The 16321-nt window shown below is 32.8% G+C and overlaps 1 protein-coding gene across 1 annotated transcript; it reads right to left on the reverse strand.

Moving 5' to 3' along the window:
• Nucleotides 1–235: 235 nt before the first annotated feature.
• Nucleotides 236–16119, reverse strand: LOC129938976 (tetraspanin-9). Its single transcript, XM_056046819.1, has 5 exons — nt 15785–16119; nt 1326–1514; nt 1092–1262; nt 785–1027; nt 236–629 (listed from the first exon to the last, which is right to left on the reverse strand). The coding sequence occupies exons 1-5, from the start codon at nt 15869–15871 to the stop codon at nt 414–416; spliced, it is 906 nt and encodes a 301-aa protein (XP_055902794.1). The 5' UTR covers nt 15872–16119; the 3' UTR covers nt 236–413.
• Nucleotides 16120–16321: the final 202 nt, after the last annotated feature.

Here is a 16321-nt window from a genome sequence, read left to right on the forward strand (position 1 = left end):
TTCCTCTCTCTGAGAAAATTTAATCATTACTCATCAAAATTTGACAGGACAACAATTTCCTCCTAAAAATCTTCGAACAAACTCAATACGACATTTGACAGACCAAACACCTTCGATACAAATCTATTATATTGACATTTGTTGAGGTGTCTAATTTTTCGTTAAGTTGTTCGTTCAAATAGCATCAGCGCTCCTGAATTCTTAAATGTCATATAAGATATTATATTGGTAGAAATACATTTTTTTTATTATTTTTATTCATAAAATACATATATTTTCTTGCAAAGTGTATAAAATATTTGCAAATATATACTCGTACATTGTTTAAATTTGATTAAGGCACTATTTTAGGTTTTTTAATCTTTTGTGTCCTTTTTTTATGTATTTTTGCGGCTTAGAATGCCAATAATGAATTAATTTACGCTTGGGCTATTGGCATTGTACTCCTCCATATATTTTTCTTTTTCACCCAATTGTTGGTAGCCCTCTTGTTGTGGCATTGATAATGGTTTTGTACCAGCTATAAGAACACCCAAACTCTGTTGTAATTGCCAACGACGAGCTTCCCGGATGGATTTGTTGCGTCTCAGCGTCTTAGCCAACATAAATGCACAGATTGATCCTAAAAGCTAAAAGAACGAAAAGAAAATGAAATTAAATCTTTCTTCGTTAAGTTTATGTGACCGTATGTCAATTGGAATTGTTGTAAACAAACAGATCTTTCTTGACACAAGGTCAATTTTATGTCATATGTTATTTCAATAATATTTTTTGTTTGTCAAACCTGAACAAATGCAACTGTGCTTGCACCAGTGGCAATCAACATGGCACTTTGGGAAATAATAAAATGCATCCTTCCTAAGCAACCAGTATCATACTTTTCACTGCAATCATTATTTATAAAACCAAATTTGTTATTTTTACAACAAGATGGAGGCACATAGATGTCATTTGTTTGGTTATTGTTAATGTTTTCCTCGAGGAATGGCTTCCAGTCCATTGGGCTAAAAATACCACAGCATTCCAACTAAACAATACAAAAAAACACTCATCGATAAAAAGAATTATATTTTTGCTTAAAATAATATTACCCCGGTTTGCATAAAATCAACACCATTTCGAAGATATGAATTATTTTCATACTGATACATAGATTCGTTCATTGTTCGTACTAACATAACATGAATATCACCTTGAAGGACGAGAGCAGCAATTGCTGCTGCAACTTCAAGAATAAATACAATAAACAATGAAACGCCATACTATAAGTATACAAAAATTAATATTGATTCGTTTGAAAATGAAAAGAAAAATAAATAACTTACGAAATTAATTATTAAAACACTTTCTTTAATTGCACCCCATGCACCAAGGGTGGCAACCACGAACATAAGAAATCCAGTTGCTATCAGCAAAGTTGGTGGCGAAAGGAAGTAGTCATAGAGGAATTGACGGAAGTCTCCAAATATTGTTTGAATTGTTTCACCAACTAAAATCAAAAGAATTGCAGTTACCTAAAAAGAAAAAACGTTGCTAATATGAAAATGGTAATACAACTTTTTCAATTGACAGTTCATCAATGTTTTCATTTTCACTGATATCATTTTTTAGGTTGAATGATTTGTCAAGTACTCCTTAAGTAATGTCAAATTTCTAATCTTGTCACATCGATTACATAACCCGATGAGTAAGCTGCTGAGGGAATTAAATGTCAATGTTGGAAATGTCAACAAATCATTTCGAATCCATCTTCAGTTTATTTATAGGATTTTGTAATCAACTTTATCTTGACATACTCCTGAAAAAACTCCTCTATTTGTATGTAAAAAGAAAACATGACAACTATTGTTTAAATATGCCTTATTTATTATTGTACTTGGTAATGGAGTCTGTCAGTCGTTCTTAAAGGTCTTTCACTATGGACTTGCGAAAACAATTGATAGCTGTCAAATTGTCGAAAGGAAAGCTTATTCTACAATGATAAATCTAAACCTTCATTACGATGAAGCTCGGGTCTACAACAGCTTCCTTTCTTTTCAAATTTGTTGACAATTTCAAAGATTGCTTAATTAGTCTCGCGAACATGACGACTTTAATCATTACGTTTGTGGTAAGTTTTAAAAACTGTTTAACGATCCATTTTCATAATTAGCAAACGCTCAACTAATATTTTGACACTTCAAATGTCAACAAAGTTTTAGTTTAACTTCAAACCACGAAATAAATGGCTGCGTTCAATCTCAGGCAGATAGGGTATGCGGATACCTTTTTGTTAGTGTTTTACGTGTAAAATAACTTACTTACTTACTTAAGGTGGCGCTACAGTCCTGTGTGAACTAGGGCCTCACCCAACAAACTTCTCCATCTAGCTTGGTCCCTAGCTAGATGTCTCCAGTTTCGCGCTCCAAGTTGGGTGAGGTCACCTTCCACTTGTGCTCGCCACCTGATCCGCGGTCTTCCTCTACTGCGCTGTCCTGTGGGTGCGGATTCGAAGACTTTCCGGGCCGGAGCATTGGTTTCCGTGCGCTCTACGTGACCCAGCCATCTTAGTCGTTGGACTTTTACTCTTCTGGCTAAGTCTACGTCGATGTACCGCCCATACATGGGGCCTTGAAATCGATGAAAAGATGGTGGGTGTCAATTTGGTGTTCTTGAGTTTTTTCCAGGATCTGCCATAATGTGAATATTTGATCAACTATGGACTTTCCTGGTCTAAAACCACACTGATAAGGACCTATCAGGTTGTTGACGATGGGCTTTAGACGTTTACATATTACGGCAGAGAAGATTTTATAGGCGATGTTATGTAGACTTATTCCTCTATAGTTGGTGCTGTTTAGAGGGTCTCCTTTTTTCAGGATCGGGCAAACAATACTGAGGTTCCATTCATTCTGCATGTTTTCTTCCGACCATATCTTACAGATAATTTGGTGCAAGCTCCTAACCAGCTTATCCCCAGCTGCTTTAAAGAGCTCGGAATTCAAGCCATCTGCTCCAGTGGCTTTATTAGACTTCAACTTAGATATGGCAATCTTTACTTCGTCTAAGTCGGGAGGACGGAATGTGTTAATTGTCAAGGCAATCATCCTGCAAGTTACAGAGGATGTCCAGTAGCAAAAAAGTTCCAAGACACAAAAAGAAAAAACAAAAGTGGGAACAAGTTTAGAAACTCAACCAACACAAAACCAGTAGTTGAAAGCAAAAAAGTAACGGTCGATAACATTACTAAAAATCAACCGGGAAAAGCAATTGCACTAAGCAAAAGTGATGAAAATAAATCCTATTCCCAGATTGTAAAAAATGTGCGGAAGAATGAGGAAACTTCTATAAAAGAAATGCTGGAACTCATCCTGAAAAGGATTGACCAACAAGATTTAAACATAAAACAGCTAAGCGAAGAAGTCGCTCTTAAAAAACAATGATGGACAGAACACTCAAAATCGCAACATGGAATGCAAACGGTCTCTTACAGCATGTATCAGAACTAAACATCTTTTTAGACATAGAGCATATAGACATTTGTTTGGTGTCCGAAACCCACCTCGCTATTGAACAAAATCTTGCTAATAAATTACCAAACTATACATGTTATCACGCTCCGCACCCAGCTGACAAAGCTAGGGGACGATCAGCAATACTTATAAAAAAGTGCTTAACACACTTTGAAGAACCAAAGTTTACTAAAGAAAACATGCAAGTAACAATAATTAGTATTGGTATAAAAAAGAAAGAATTCAAAATAGCAGCTATATACTGCCCTCCGAGGCGCTCTCCAACTGAAGAAGACTATGCAGAACTCCTACATTTGTTAGGACATAACTTCCTTGTTGGTGGCGACTTCAATGCTAAACACACCCAATGGGGATCTAGGCTCATAACAACAAAAGGTAAACGGCTATACCAAGCAGGCCGAAAATACAACTGCGAATTTTATTCTTCTGGTTCGCCAACATATTGGCCATCTGATACTAACAAAATACCAGACCTTATTGACTTTTTCGTAGTTAAAGGTATTAAACGAAATCATATAAGTGTCGGAGGTAATTACGATTTATCATCAGATCATACTCCAGTAATTTTATCACTGAGCGAAACAGAAATAATAGAAAAAAGTAATCCCAAGCTCGTGAATAACAGAACAAACTGGAACGAATTCAGAGACAAACTTGAAAATTTTATAAACCTAAGATCCCCTATGCAAACAATTGAACAAATTGATCATGAAGTAGAACAATTTATTGCTGATGTGCAGCAGGCTGCAGGCTAAAGAAAGTACTCAAACTATTTCGAATGCGAGAGAAAAAGAAATAAAATATCCTATCGAAATAAAGGAGTTGATATTGGAAAAAAGAAGAGCTAGAAGCAAATGGCAATCCACGAGATTCCCAGATGATAAGATAGTTTTTAACCGTCTTAACAACGAATTAAAAAAAAGAATCTGTGAGTTTAAAAATGATTCACTAAGTAGATTCCTGAAAAGTCTGACGACGGATGCTTCTACAGAATACTCCTTATGGAAAGCAACTAAGCGCCTAAAAAGACCTCAGACACAAAACCCGCCGATAAAATCTCAAGATGGTAAATGGATCACAAACCCGAAACAAAAGGCTGATCTCTTTGCTGAACATCTCGCGAATGTTTTCAAGCCATTCCCAGCAACCACAGCTACAGATCCCTTACAGTTTGTTGACAGAAACGACGAATGTGAAATACCTTTTGTCACGCTCAAAGAAGTAAGAAGCATGTGTCAACATAAGTTGTCAAACAAAAAATCACCAGGGTACGATCTTATAACTGCTCAGGTTCTGAAAGAAATGCCTCTTATAGCCTTCAAGAAACTCCAATTTATAATAAACGCATGCCTTAAACTAAGATATGTGCCACATCATTGGTTTTTGAAAAACTGCTACTTAAAAGGCTTAACAAAATAATTGAAGAAAGAAGACTAATTCCGAGCCATCAGTTTGGATTTAGAAATAAACATTCCACGATAGACCAAGTGCATCGAATTACGGATGTTGTGGAAAAGGCACTTGAAGAAAAACAAGTATGCTCGTCTGTATTCTTAGATGTTGCTCAAGCTTTTGACAAGGTTTGGCACTTTTGACTTGAGTACAAACTGCATAGGGGCTTCCCCAGGCAGTACTACGAAATACTGAAATCCTACGTTACGAACCGACTCTTTAGAGTACGGTACGACCAAAATTACTCGGAACTTAAGAAAATTGAAGCCGGTGTACCACAAGGAAGTGTCCTAGGACCAACCCTGTATCTGTTATATACAAGGGATATTCCAGTGGACATCAACGCTATCATGGCCACCTTTGCTGATGATACTGCAATATTGGTGCCAGATAAATCCGTTACGAAGGCTACACAAAAATTGCAAAATGCAGTCGATAAAGTTAGTGATTGGACGCACAAATGGCGTATCAAATTAAACGAAACAAAATCGACGCATATAAACTTTACAAACAAAAACATAAACAATGTTCCAATTTTTATAAACAGTACAGAAGTACCTTACTCCAATACCGCCAAATACCTTGGAATGAATTTGGATGCAAAGCTTAAATGGAAAGAACACATCAAAAAGAAAAGAGAAGAACTAAACTTGAAGTACAGAAAAATGTACTGGTTAATAGGAAAGAACTCTGACCTATCTATCCAGAACAAACTAATGTTATATAAGCAAGTATTGAAACCCGTTTGGACATATGGCATCCAACTATGGGGCTGTACAAAGAAAACAAATGCTGAACCCATCCAAAAATTCCAAAGCAAGGTCCTTCGTGGAATAATAAATGCCCCTTGGTATATAAGAAATAGCGATCTACATCGTGACCTTCAAATTGAAATGGTTACAGAAGTGGTTAAGAAACACGCTGTATCACACAATCAGCGACTGCAAAGTCATACTAACTCTGAAATGGAGACCGTATTAAATGTACGAGACAATGTTCGGAGATTAAGAAGAACCAAGCCTCATGAGCTGATGGGCTAAAAGCTACGGGAAAGTGTTATAACCTTAAACTTCCCCCAATGCGATTTTAAAAATTAAGAAATAAAAATCATTTGTCGATCTTTCATAGATTGGTCCTGATTCACCGGTGGTTTTAGTGCGGTAAGAGTCCCACACTACTCGGTACCGATTCTTACCGAGTGTCTTTTGAAGATTTCCATCGGATATAAAAAAAAAAAAAAAAAAAAAAAAAAAAAATGTGAGTTCCGTCAAGGTTACGTTCTTTTCCAGAGACAGAGATTTGTAGATAAATTATAAGCAACTTCTTTTTTGGCCTGAATCGAATGATATGGAAACCATACAAAAAATGAGATTTCATCCGGCTCAAACAATTGTATGAAGTTTTCTGAAGTCGCAGGTCTATGCAAATAATCTAAAAAAGATCAAATTAAGCCTAATTTCTGAACTAGTCGCGGAAAATTTATCATTTCGAATAAAGAAACCATGGCATTTATAGACATTTATTGTGATCATTAGCCAATCCCAAGACTTCGGTCATCCTGCTCCAGCGTAAGTATGGTCTGCCATGCGTACAGTTCATGATTATAGCGTTTCCAAAATTTCAAATTTAACTATTTAGGAAAGGTTCAATAAGAAACCTTGTTTATGGAAAGCATAAAAGAAATATTGGCAATTTTAAAACTGTCTGAATTGAGTCGTTCAACATTTAAAATAAGTTTAAGACAATGTACACAAAATTTTAAGATTTTAAAAACTTTCTGTGTTTTACTTTATTTCATTACAAAATTTTGTAAGCAAATCCATATCCTCGAGAAGATAGGTAAGCCTTGAACCCGAAACAAAAATTAAGAATATTTTGGTAATAAATAAATTAAGTGCACGAATTTGCTCTTGAATCTAAAGACTGTTTGACAAATAGTAAAAATGTACCTTTAATCAGTTTGTCTCAAATTATTTAAAAACCTTGATTTATTAGTTGGTAGAGCGGTTTTATAATAAATTATTTTTCATATAGACAATTGTTTCAATTTAATAAAATATTCTTAATACGCAGTTATATACGATTTACATTGTATTTTCGTAGAAACATGACGACCCGTTTTCGAGATATCGAAATCTGTTTAATATTTTTAATAAAAATCCAAAAAATTAAAATGACATTTTCGATTTTTAAGTATTATAAAGACAATATCAAAGCTTGTACAGGAAAAAATGGATTGAAATCGGTTCATCAGTTCTTGAGAAAACATAAAAACAAAATAACGGCGTTTTTTTAGGCTTAAAAAGAATGAAGAAAAACTCCTATCGCGAATCGGCACAAAACCTTTATTCCCAAATTTTAAGTCAATTAACCCAATGATTTGAACTTTGGAAAACAGCACAGGCAAACGTATCATTTGCCATATATTTATGTCGCACGCAAAAAGTGGGTATACGCCCGAGGAAAATTTCAAAATTCTTAGATTCGCACTGCTGAAAAATGTGTGTGTCTATTTGCTCTTTTTTAAACTCAATTTTGTAGCTTATTCTATGTTTTGCTGAGTAAGGTGCTTCTCAGTAAAGTTAAATTGAGTATTAAAAATGTTCATTAGCATTTCATTATCATATGTCAGTCTAATAACTTTAGTCTTATAAGTTGCAAGAATATAATTGTAGTCTTTATTTTTTTGATTGCAAACGTTTAACCCTTTAATACCAAAAATTGAAATGCCTGAATCTGAAACTAAAAGTTGTAGAGAAATGTAGGAAATCTAAGTTTGCACTAAGCATAATCATTTTGCACGCTTGAATTATTCTAAATTTGATGAGCCTTGATCCTTTTCCTTACAAACACAATAATGGTTTACATATTTTTAATCAAAAATAAATTGATTTATTCTTTCACTTAAGACTTAAGGTAAGTATACACGATTGAAAGATCTTCCAATATTGGCGGGCTTCTTGAAATCGTTTCTACTCGTCTAGATATCCACATTTGTTGTACATATTTTCAAATAATTGGACGATTGTCCACTAAGTAGATATTGGAATGATACTTGGAAAGAGTATGATACTTGGAAAGAGTATCATTCCAATATCCACTTAGTGGACAATCGTCCAATTATTTGAAAATACAACAAATGTGGATATCTAGACGAGTAGAAACGATTTCAAGAAGCCCGCCAATTTTTTGATAGAAACTTCTCTGACGACTGATTGACAATTTTGTTCTGTAACTTTTGACAGATAAAATTGTATGTTTATATGGTTGATAGAAAACTGTTTAACATGTTCCAATTTTTAATTGGTAGTAAGTTTTTGAGCAGGTAAAATAATGAAAAAGAAATTATAAGAAGCACGTTTTTAAAGGATGAGACGCATGAACAAATTTGAACAACAAGTAACAAGTACATTTAGAAAAAAAATCCACTTAACGGTTTTTTATAAATACAAAAAAACTGAAAAAAATGTTTGTCAAATCGAAAATTTTATGAACAAAAAATGATTTTATTTCCAAAACAATTTTGTGTACCGAAAAATAATGTTTTAACATCTGGTAAAATTTTGAGGAAAATCGAATTGACAGTTTTTTTTATAAAAAATAAAAACCTAAAAAATATAGAATAGTTTAACTGACAACTTTTTTAACAAAACTCGATAACCTAGAAACCTTTTAAGCAAGATTAAATTGATAGACAGGATGGGAAGTTATCAGTGTGGGTCGAATCCCAGCCTCTTTTTTTAAACGACATTTTGAACGACTTGATGTTTTCACTTCTAAAATAAATGTCCATATCCTCTGTCATCTGTTGAGAAAATTGTCTTTCGATGAATTTTCGAATTTTATTGTTTTCTAAAGTCTTCCAACTGTGTAAACAGATAATTATTAATGGGAAAATACAAAATTGTCAGCAATTTTCAGCCGACATTCTAGCAAAAAAAAATTCTAATATTTGGATAAATTCAATCAACCACATAAACAGACAATTTTCGTTTTATAGACAATATTGTCAATTATCACCTGATTGGATGGGATTGGAAGACTTTTGTCAGTTCGCCCAATATTGGAAGATCTTCCTATCGTGTACGCTTAGCTTTAGTCACGAAAATAACTTAAATGATCTTTCTCATTGAAAAAGTAAAATTAAAATTTAAAGTAAAATGGTTTCATTTCTAACACTTTAAGGAATATGTTGTTTATAGTAAACTTTTTATAAAAAAAAAATATTTGTCACGTCGAATATTTTACGAACACAAAATGATTTAATCTCCAAAATGTTTTGATATAACAAAGAATATAAATTTTGACATCTGATAAAATTTTGAAAACAAATCTAATTGATAGTTTTTTTTTTTTAAATAAAAACAAAACAAAATATTACTCAAAGTTGGTAAAAACTGAATTTCGACTCAAATATCTTTTCAAAAACTTGAGATTATGGCTTTAAACTTATTAAATCTTATAAGAAATATTGTTTTCAACATTCAGAAAAATTTTGAGAAAAATCGAATGGACAGTTTTTTAACAAAAAATAAAAACCTAAAAGAAAAGTTGGTAAAAATTGATTTTCTACTCAAATATCTTTTCAAAAATTTGAGATTATGGCTTGCAACTAATTTTCATTTATAAGAAATATTGTTGTCAACATTCAGAAAAAATTTGAGAGAAAAATCGAATTGACAGTTTTTTTACAAAAAAGTGCTAAAACTTGGTAAAAATTTACTTACGACTCAAATAGCTTTTAAAAACTAATAATATTGTCTTCAAATTCTTTTTATTTCACAGAAAATATTGTTTTCGATATTCTTTTTTTTTTATAAAAATCTAACAGTCCGTTTTTTCATAACAAAAGAAAATCTTCAAAAAATAGTGGTAGAAATGAATTTGAGAGATCTCAAGAAGTTCCTTTGTACAAGCAGCTGTCGCTCCGCTCTTCCCTCCACGCTTTTCTCCCTTTTCGAGATTCTTACTGCTATTTTTATACACAGGTATATAAGAAAAATGATCCTATTGTCTATTCAGGTAAGATTTAACATATAAATACAAAAAATTACTGTTTAAAGTGAAAATCACCCCAATATCTGCAGATCCCACCGCAACTCCCCATATACCTCAAATTGTTGACTCAGATCTAGCTACCAATAGTGAATCCGTTACAGGAAATGTAATAAACAATTTCATCCCTATCAAAGCTGCCTCGAAACCGAAAATAATTTTTATATCTCGCCTGGACCCAGTTACAACGCCAGAAGATATAACTTCCTTCTTAGTCTCTACCACCTTCCAGCTAATCTATTAGGTGTACTAAGATCAGTAAGCCAAAAAGCTTTGTTTCCTCTTTTAGATTAATAACGAATCCCACTTACTTTGATTCTATTTCCAACCCAAATATATGGCCCGCAGATACTTTAGTCAAAGAATTTACTCAAAGTCAAAAACAGGGTGTTTCTTTGAAAACCAAGTCAAAAAACTTAACAGGCGTACGCTATTCTAGTCCCTCTTAATGACTTACAGCAAACAAGCTGTATTAAAAACTCAAAAAATCAAATTCTCGATTTAGTCTTTTCTTCTGACCCTATTAGTACTTTTGTTCTAGAATCTATATTAGGAATTACTAATATTGACAAATATCACCCCCGCTTTGGACATTTTTTTGACTTTAGTAATCACCTTACTGATCACAGTAATACCTTTTATTGCTTATATAATTTTGATATCAGAAGAGCCAATTTCCAGCAGTTGTCTGAAGATTTAACCATTTCTGGAATTGCTGATACATTAGCATTTTCTAACATTGACGAAGCAGTTTCAACTTTTTATAAGATCCTTAATTATTGTTAAACTTTAGCCATCCCTGGTACACGAAAGAATTGCGTTTACTGCGTAAAATAAGAAATAAGGCATTGAAAACGTATATCAAAACTCTGTCTCCAATCAACTTCTCTTTTTATGTTGAACTCTTTAACGAGTTTAAGTCTCTTTCTAATTTTGTATATCCTTTTTATGTTACTGATATGGGCACCTCTTTGAAAGAAAATCCTAAAAAATTTTGGAAACTTGTAAGCTTAAAGAAAAAATCAGATGGCTTTCCAGTTAACATCACTTACAAGAACCTTTCGTTAGATAAAACTGTTGATATCTGTAACGCTTTCGCAACAAATTTCCGGGAGTCCTTTGTTAATAGCCCTGAAGAAGTTGATGAAGTATATTTTCATAACCTTCACTTCTTTTCCCAAACTAGCTGTAGTCACATAGCTGTGCTACAGAGTACGGTCCTTGATCTTTTATCTGCGTGAAATGATGACTGTTCAGCCGGTCTCGATGGTATTCCCCCGATAGTACAAAAAAGTGTAGTAATGCTTAAGTTGAACCCCTTACGTTTTTATTCAAATTTTCTCTAAAAACAGGCAAATTTCCCAGTATATGGAAGAAGTCATTTTTAACACCAATTTTCAAGAAAGCTAACAAGTCGGATATATGCAACTACAGGCCCATTGCAAAGCTTTCTTGCATTCCTAAATTGTTTGAACAAGTTGTTTGTGAAAGTGTAGCACATTTTAGTAAGAATCTCATTTGCGAACAGCAAAATGGTTTTGTGAAAAAAAGATCAATTTTTACAAATCTCCTTACATTTTCAAACATATGTTCAAACGCTTTAGAACAAGGTTATGAAGTTGGCTGTGTATACACTGACTTTTGTAAAGCTTTTAAACAATTTAGCCACGGAATTATTTTATTTAAGCTTAAAGCTTAGCTTGGATTGAATCATACCTTGCAAACAGATCCTATGTTGTAAAATTTAGAAATTGTCATTCTAAAATTTTTGTTGCTCAATCTGGTGTTCCCCAGGGAAGCCATCTTGTCCCTTTTCTGTTCATCCTGTTTATTAACGATGTATCGTCATGTCTACGCTGAATGTGAACTTCTTATTTATGCTGACGATATGAAGATTTTCAAAATAACAAAGTCAAACCATGATCGTATTCTTTTACAAGCCGACATTGATAGTTTCACATTTTGGTGTGGGAAAAATAGCCTTTAATTCAACCCTTTAAAATGCCAGGCTATAACTTTCACTAAAAAACTAATCAGTAACGTATTTGACTACTGTATATCACAGCAATAACTCTGAAACGTCTCCACATTTAAGGATTTAGGTGTACATTTCTGTTCCAACTTAGAATTTACACATCACATTAATTTTATTGTTAATAAGGCAAGTTCTATGCTTGGTTTTATAAAACGCTGGGCAAAGGAGTTCAATGATCCCTATGTTACCCTTTCTTTGTATAATTGCCATGTTCGTCCTCATCTTGAATATGCTTCGCAGGTATGGACTCCCTATTACAAAATTCATAGAAATCGTATTGAATCAATTCAACATAATTTCATTCGCTTTGTCCTAAAGGGTCTTCCTTGGCATGATCCTTATGATCTGCCTCCCTATGAACATCGTATTCTGATTCTTCAAATGCAATCTCTCCATCAAATGCGTGTTAATAATGACTTAGTATTTTTCATCAACTCATTAATGGTGAAGTTGATGCACCTTATTTGCTATCCTGTGTAGATTTGAATAACCGAGGTGGAACTCATCACCTGCGTACATTTGATTTCCTACATATTGAATTCCATAGAACTAACTATAAGAAGAATGAAGCTTTAAGGCGAATGAGCATTTTATATAACTTAAACTGTTAATGTGTGGGATTAAAATCATTGTTTAGAACCAGTGCCCTATATCGTAAACGTTCTCATTTTGTTTTTTTTTTGTTCTGTAATAGTTAAATGTTAATTATGTGTTTTGTATTTTGTGCGTGTGTTAGGATATAATTGTATTATTTTTTTACTAACAACTAACACATGCACTTATGATAAGCCTCCGATCGTAGTTTGACGCTTGCTATAAGCTTGCTACTTTCTGAAATTCTGAAGTGTAATCAAAAATATATGTTCAAACATTAATTTTTATAATAATTTGTTTAAACAATGAAAAAATGATGTGCACAAAAGAATTTTGGGTAAACATAGGAGGTGAAAACCCTCAGGCGCTCCACTAAAAATTATTTTGGAGAAAATATCATTTCCTTTTTGATAAATATCCGATTTGACAGCAAAATTTTGTCAGTCTTTTTGAATTATAAAAAACCGTTAATTGATTTCATTTCAAAATAAAACTTAGTATGACGTCACATTATATTATTTACAATTTAATTCAAGTCGATAGCGTTATTAGCTTGTGAGATATTTGAAGTCAACTAAAATATTAACAATTTTGAGTATTGCTGCAGTAAAAAAAAACCAGCAACTCAACTTTTTCGAAAGTCCTTTCTGCATCCTTGTTTGTAAAAATCTGTAAAATAAAATTTATTTGAAGTCAAATTTTCTACTGGTTCTTTAGATATGGGCTACGAAAAAAGCTCCCTGAACGTAAGGACGTTCAATGGTACGAATTTATGGAAATACGGAAGTACGTACTTCCACTTCCACACAGACATCTCCCTAAAAAATATTTGATTTAGATTCTAGGATCTTAAAACTTGGAGAAATGTCAACATAATCAATTCGACAAATCTGACCGATTACAATTTCCATTGGAAAGTTAAAAATGGGTTTTTAAAGATTAACACATTTTAATTCGTCCCAGTATATTGTATTCTAAGATAAAAATCTTTGTAAAGGGTGTCCCAAAATTAACGCAAGGTTTGAATTAAATAGAAAACACCGTTTTTAGTCTTTTGATAGTTATATTTTTATTGACTCGTAAAGTACATAGGATAGGGTTATGTATGGAACAACACATCGGACAAATGGCCTCCACGGCTTTGAATGCACATGCGCACTCTTTTGTTTCCATGACCATTCTGCATAAATGTGGCTGAATTTCGTTAATGCAGCGTTGAATCTCCTCCTTTAATGCACGGGTGGTTGTGGGCTTGTTGACATAGACTTGTGATTTCAAATAACCCCATAAAAAGAAGTCTAATGGGGTTAAATCACATGATCTAGGAGGCCAATTTTGATCACCGAAACGAGAGAGTACACTACCTGGAAATGTCTCATGTAGTAATTGAATTGTTTCACGGGCTGTATGACATGTGGCACCGTCTTGTTGAAACCACATATTGGACACATCAATATCATCCAATTTTGGCAGAAAGAACTGTGTAATCATGTCGCGATATCGAGCACCAGTAACAGTCACTGCTTGACCAGCATCATTTTCAAAAAAATATGGCCCAATTATGCCTCCAGCCCAAAATCCACACTATACAATCACAGTCATTTGTTTTTCGACAATAACAAAGCCATCAAGATGAAAATGTGCTTCATAACTTAGGATGATTTTGCTCGAAAAATCAGGGTCCATTTGTTGATGTTCAATAATCCATTCAACGAACTCTCTTCTCTGTCAATGGTCATTAGGCTTCAATTGTTGTGTTAATTGAATTTTGTAAGACTAAAGACACAGATCTTTGGTGAGTATACGCTGTAGAGAGGTTCTTGAAATTTGCAATTCTTGTCCACGACGTCGAATTGAGGTTCCTGGATTGTCAGCAACACTCTCACACACTGCTTCGACATTCACATTTGAACGGCTTGTTTTTGGACGACCAGCGTGTTTGGCGTCTCCAACGGATCCAGTCTCCATGAATTTTTCAATTAATCTCTTCACAGTCGACGAAGTTAAAACACTATTCCGACCATATTTTGTATGAAATTTTCGAACTGCAGCCGCCAAGCTTTCACTATTTTTGAGATATTCTTTAATAATGAAGACACGTTGTTCTATCGTGTAACGCTCCATTTTTAATAACAGGGTTGCCAACACTTCACTGCACAAATGGCGGCAAATTCAAATCTTGCGTTAATTTTGGGACACCCTTTATAAACAAAAATAAAGGATATTTTGGAAACAAAAAAAGTGCGTATACGCCTGAGTGATATTTTATTTTATCGTATCTTAAACAACAAAAAAGCTGTTTTTGGATAAGTTGTATACTCTAACAAAAATTTGTGTTCTCTAAAACAATTGTAAATTTGATGATCTTTAATGAGCTTTTTATAAACATGATTATGATGTTAGTAAATTGATTTATTCTTTTTCCCTTAATGATTTATTTTTAATATATATTTTCTGTGTTGTGATTCATTTTTCTTTTTTAATGAGAAGAAGAAGAGTGTGTCTAGAAATGAATAGCCTTCATAAAAAAAAAACAAAAAATGAAATAATTAAAACTTTGAGGGCTTAAATTATAGGCATTGTTTCAGTAATTTTTACAACAGAAGCTTTCAAAGCAAAATATGATTTCTTATCATTTGAATCACATTCACATTCACAAAGTGATTTCTTATCATAAACAATTACTTTTAGAGTTGCACTCTAAAAACAAAAACAAATTTTTATAAACGATCCCATATTATACCTAAATATACCGCTATATAATAATATTTCAATGTTTAATGAAATATATGGCACAGGTAATTCACCGATACACAGAACCAGTCATACATCAAGTCACTCACTCTTCCTTTACTCATTAAAGCCATTCACTTATCGTTATCAGTAATTGTTTAAGGTGAAATTTATTATTATCAGTTGTAGATTGTTATGTTTGCGAAATGTGAGTTTGATAAATTTATCGTTGATGATATAAAAAATGTGAACAAATTACAATTATACTGAAAAGTTGCATTATTTTCTTTCTATTTACCAAAATCTTAATAAATTACTTTTGAAATTTTAAGAAAATCAAACGTAAAAACAAACAAAAATTTAATTGAAATATGAATAAAAATAATAAAAATTATGTACTTACAGCAAACATAAAACTTATAATTAGGAGCATGTATTTAGCACATTTCATGCTTGAATTTAAACGATAGGCATCTGTTATTGATGTCATTTTTGTTTTGGTTTTTATTTTATTATCTGTTCTGTTTTTTTATTTTACAAACACACAATTTTTGTTTAACTATACTATTGTTGAAGACAATACAAAAATATTTATAATTTTATTTATTTTATTTATTCAAAAACAGATGTTCGTGTTTGCCAACTCTTCAATTAATTTTGTTAGTAAAAGTTAAATTAATAAACTTTTACTATATACTCGTATACAGAGCCTGTTAAAGGCAAAAAGTAGAACTGATGTTACTTCGTTTAGTAATTTTGTGCTAAAGGTGTTTTTGTTTAAAGATAAAAATGTATAAGAGCTTTATTATAAAGGTAACAATTGGGTGTTTCAGTATTTAAGTAAGAACGTGGGGAGAGTTTTTTTTTAGGTCCAATTTGACAGTAATTTTTAGCTTCTCATAAGAAGTTTTTGTAAAGAGTCAGATTGGACGAATTGAAA

Source organism: Eupeodes corollae, chromosome 1 (genome assembly GCF_945859685.1).
Source record: "Eupeodes corollae chromosome 1, idEupCoro1.1, whole genome shotgun sequence".
In the NCBI taxonomy this organism is placed as follows: Eukaryota; Metazoa; Arthropoda; class Insecta; order Diptera; family Syrphidae; genus Eupeodes; species Eupeodes corollae.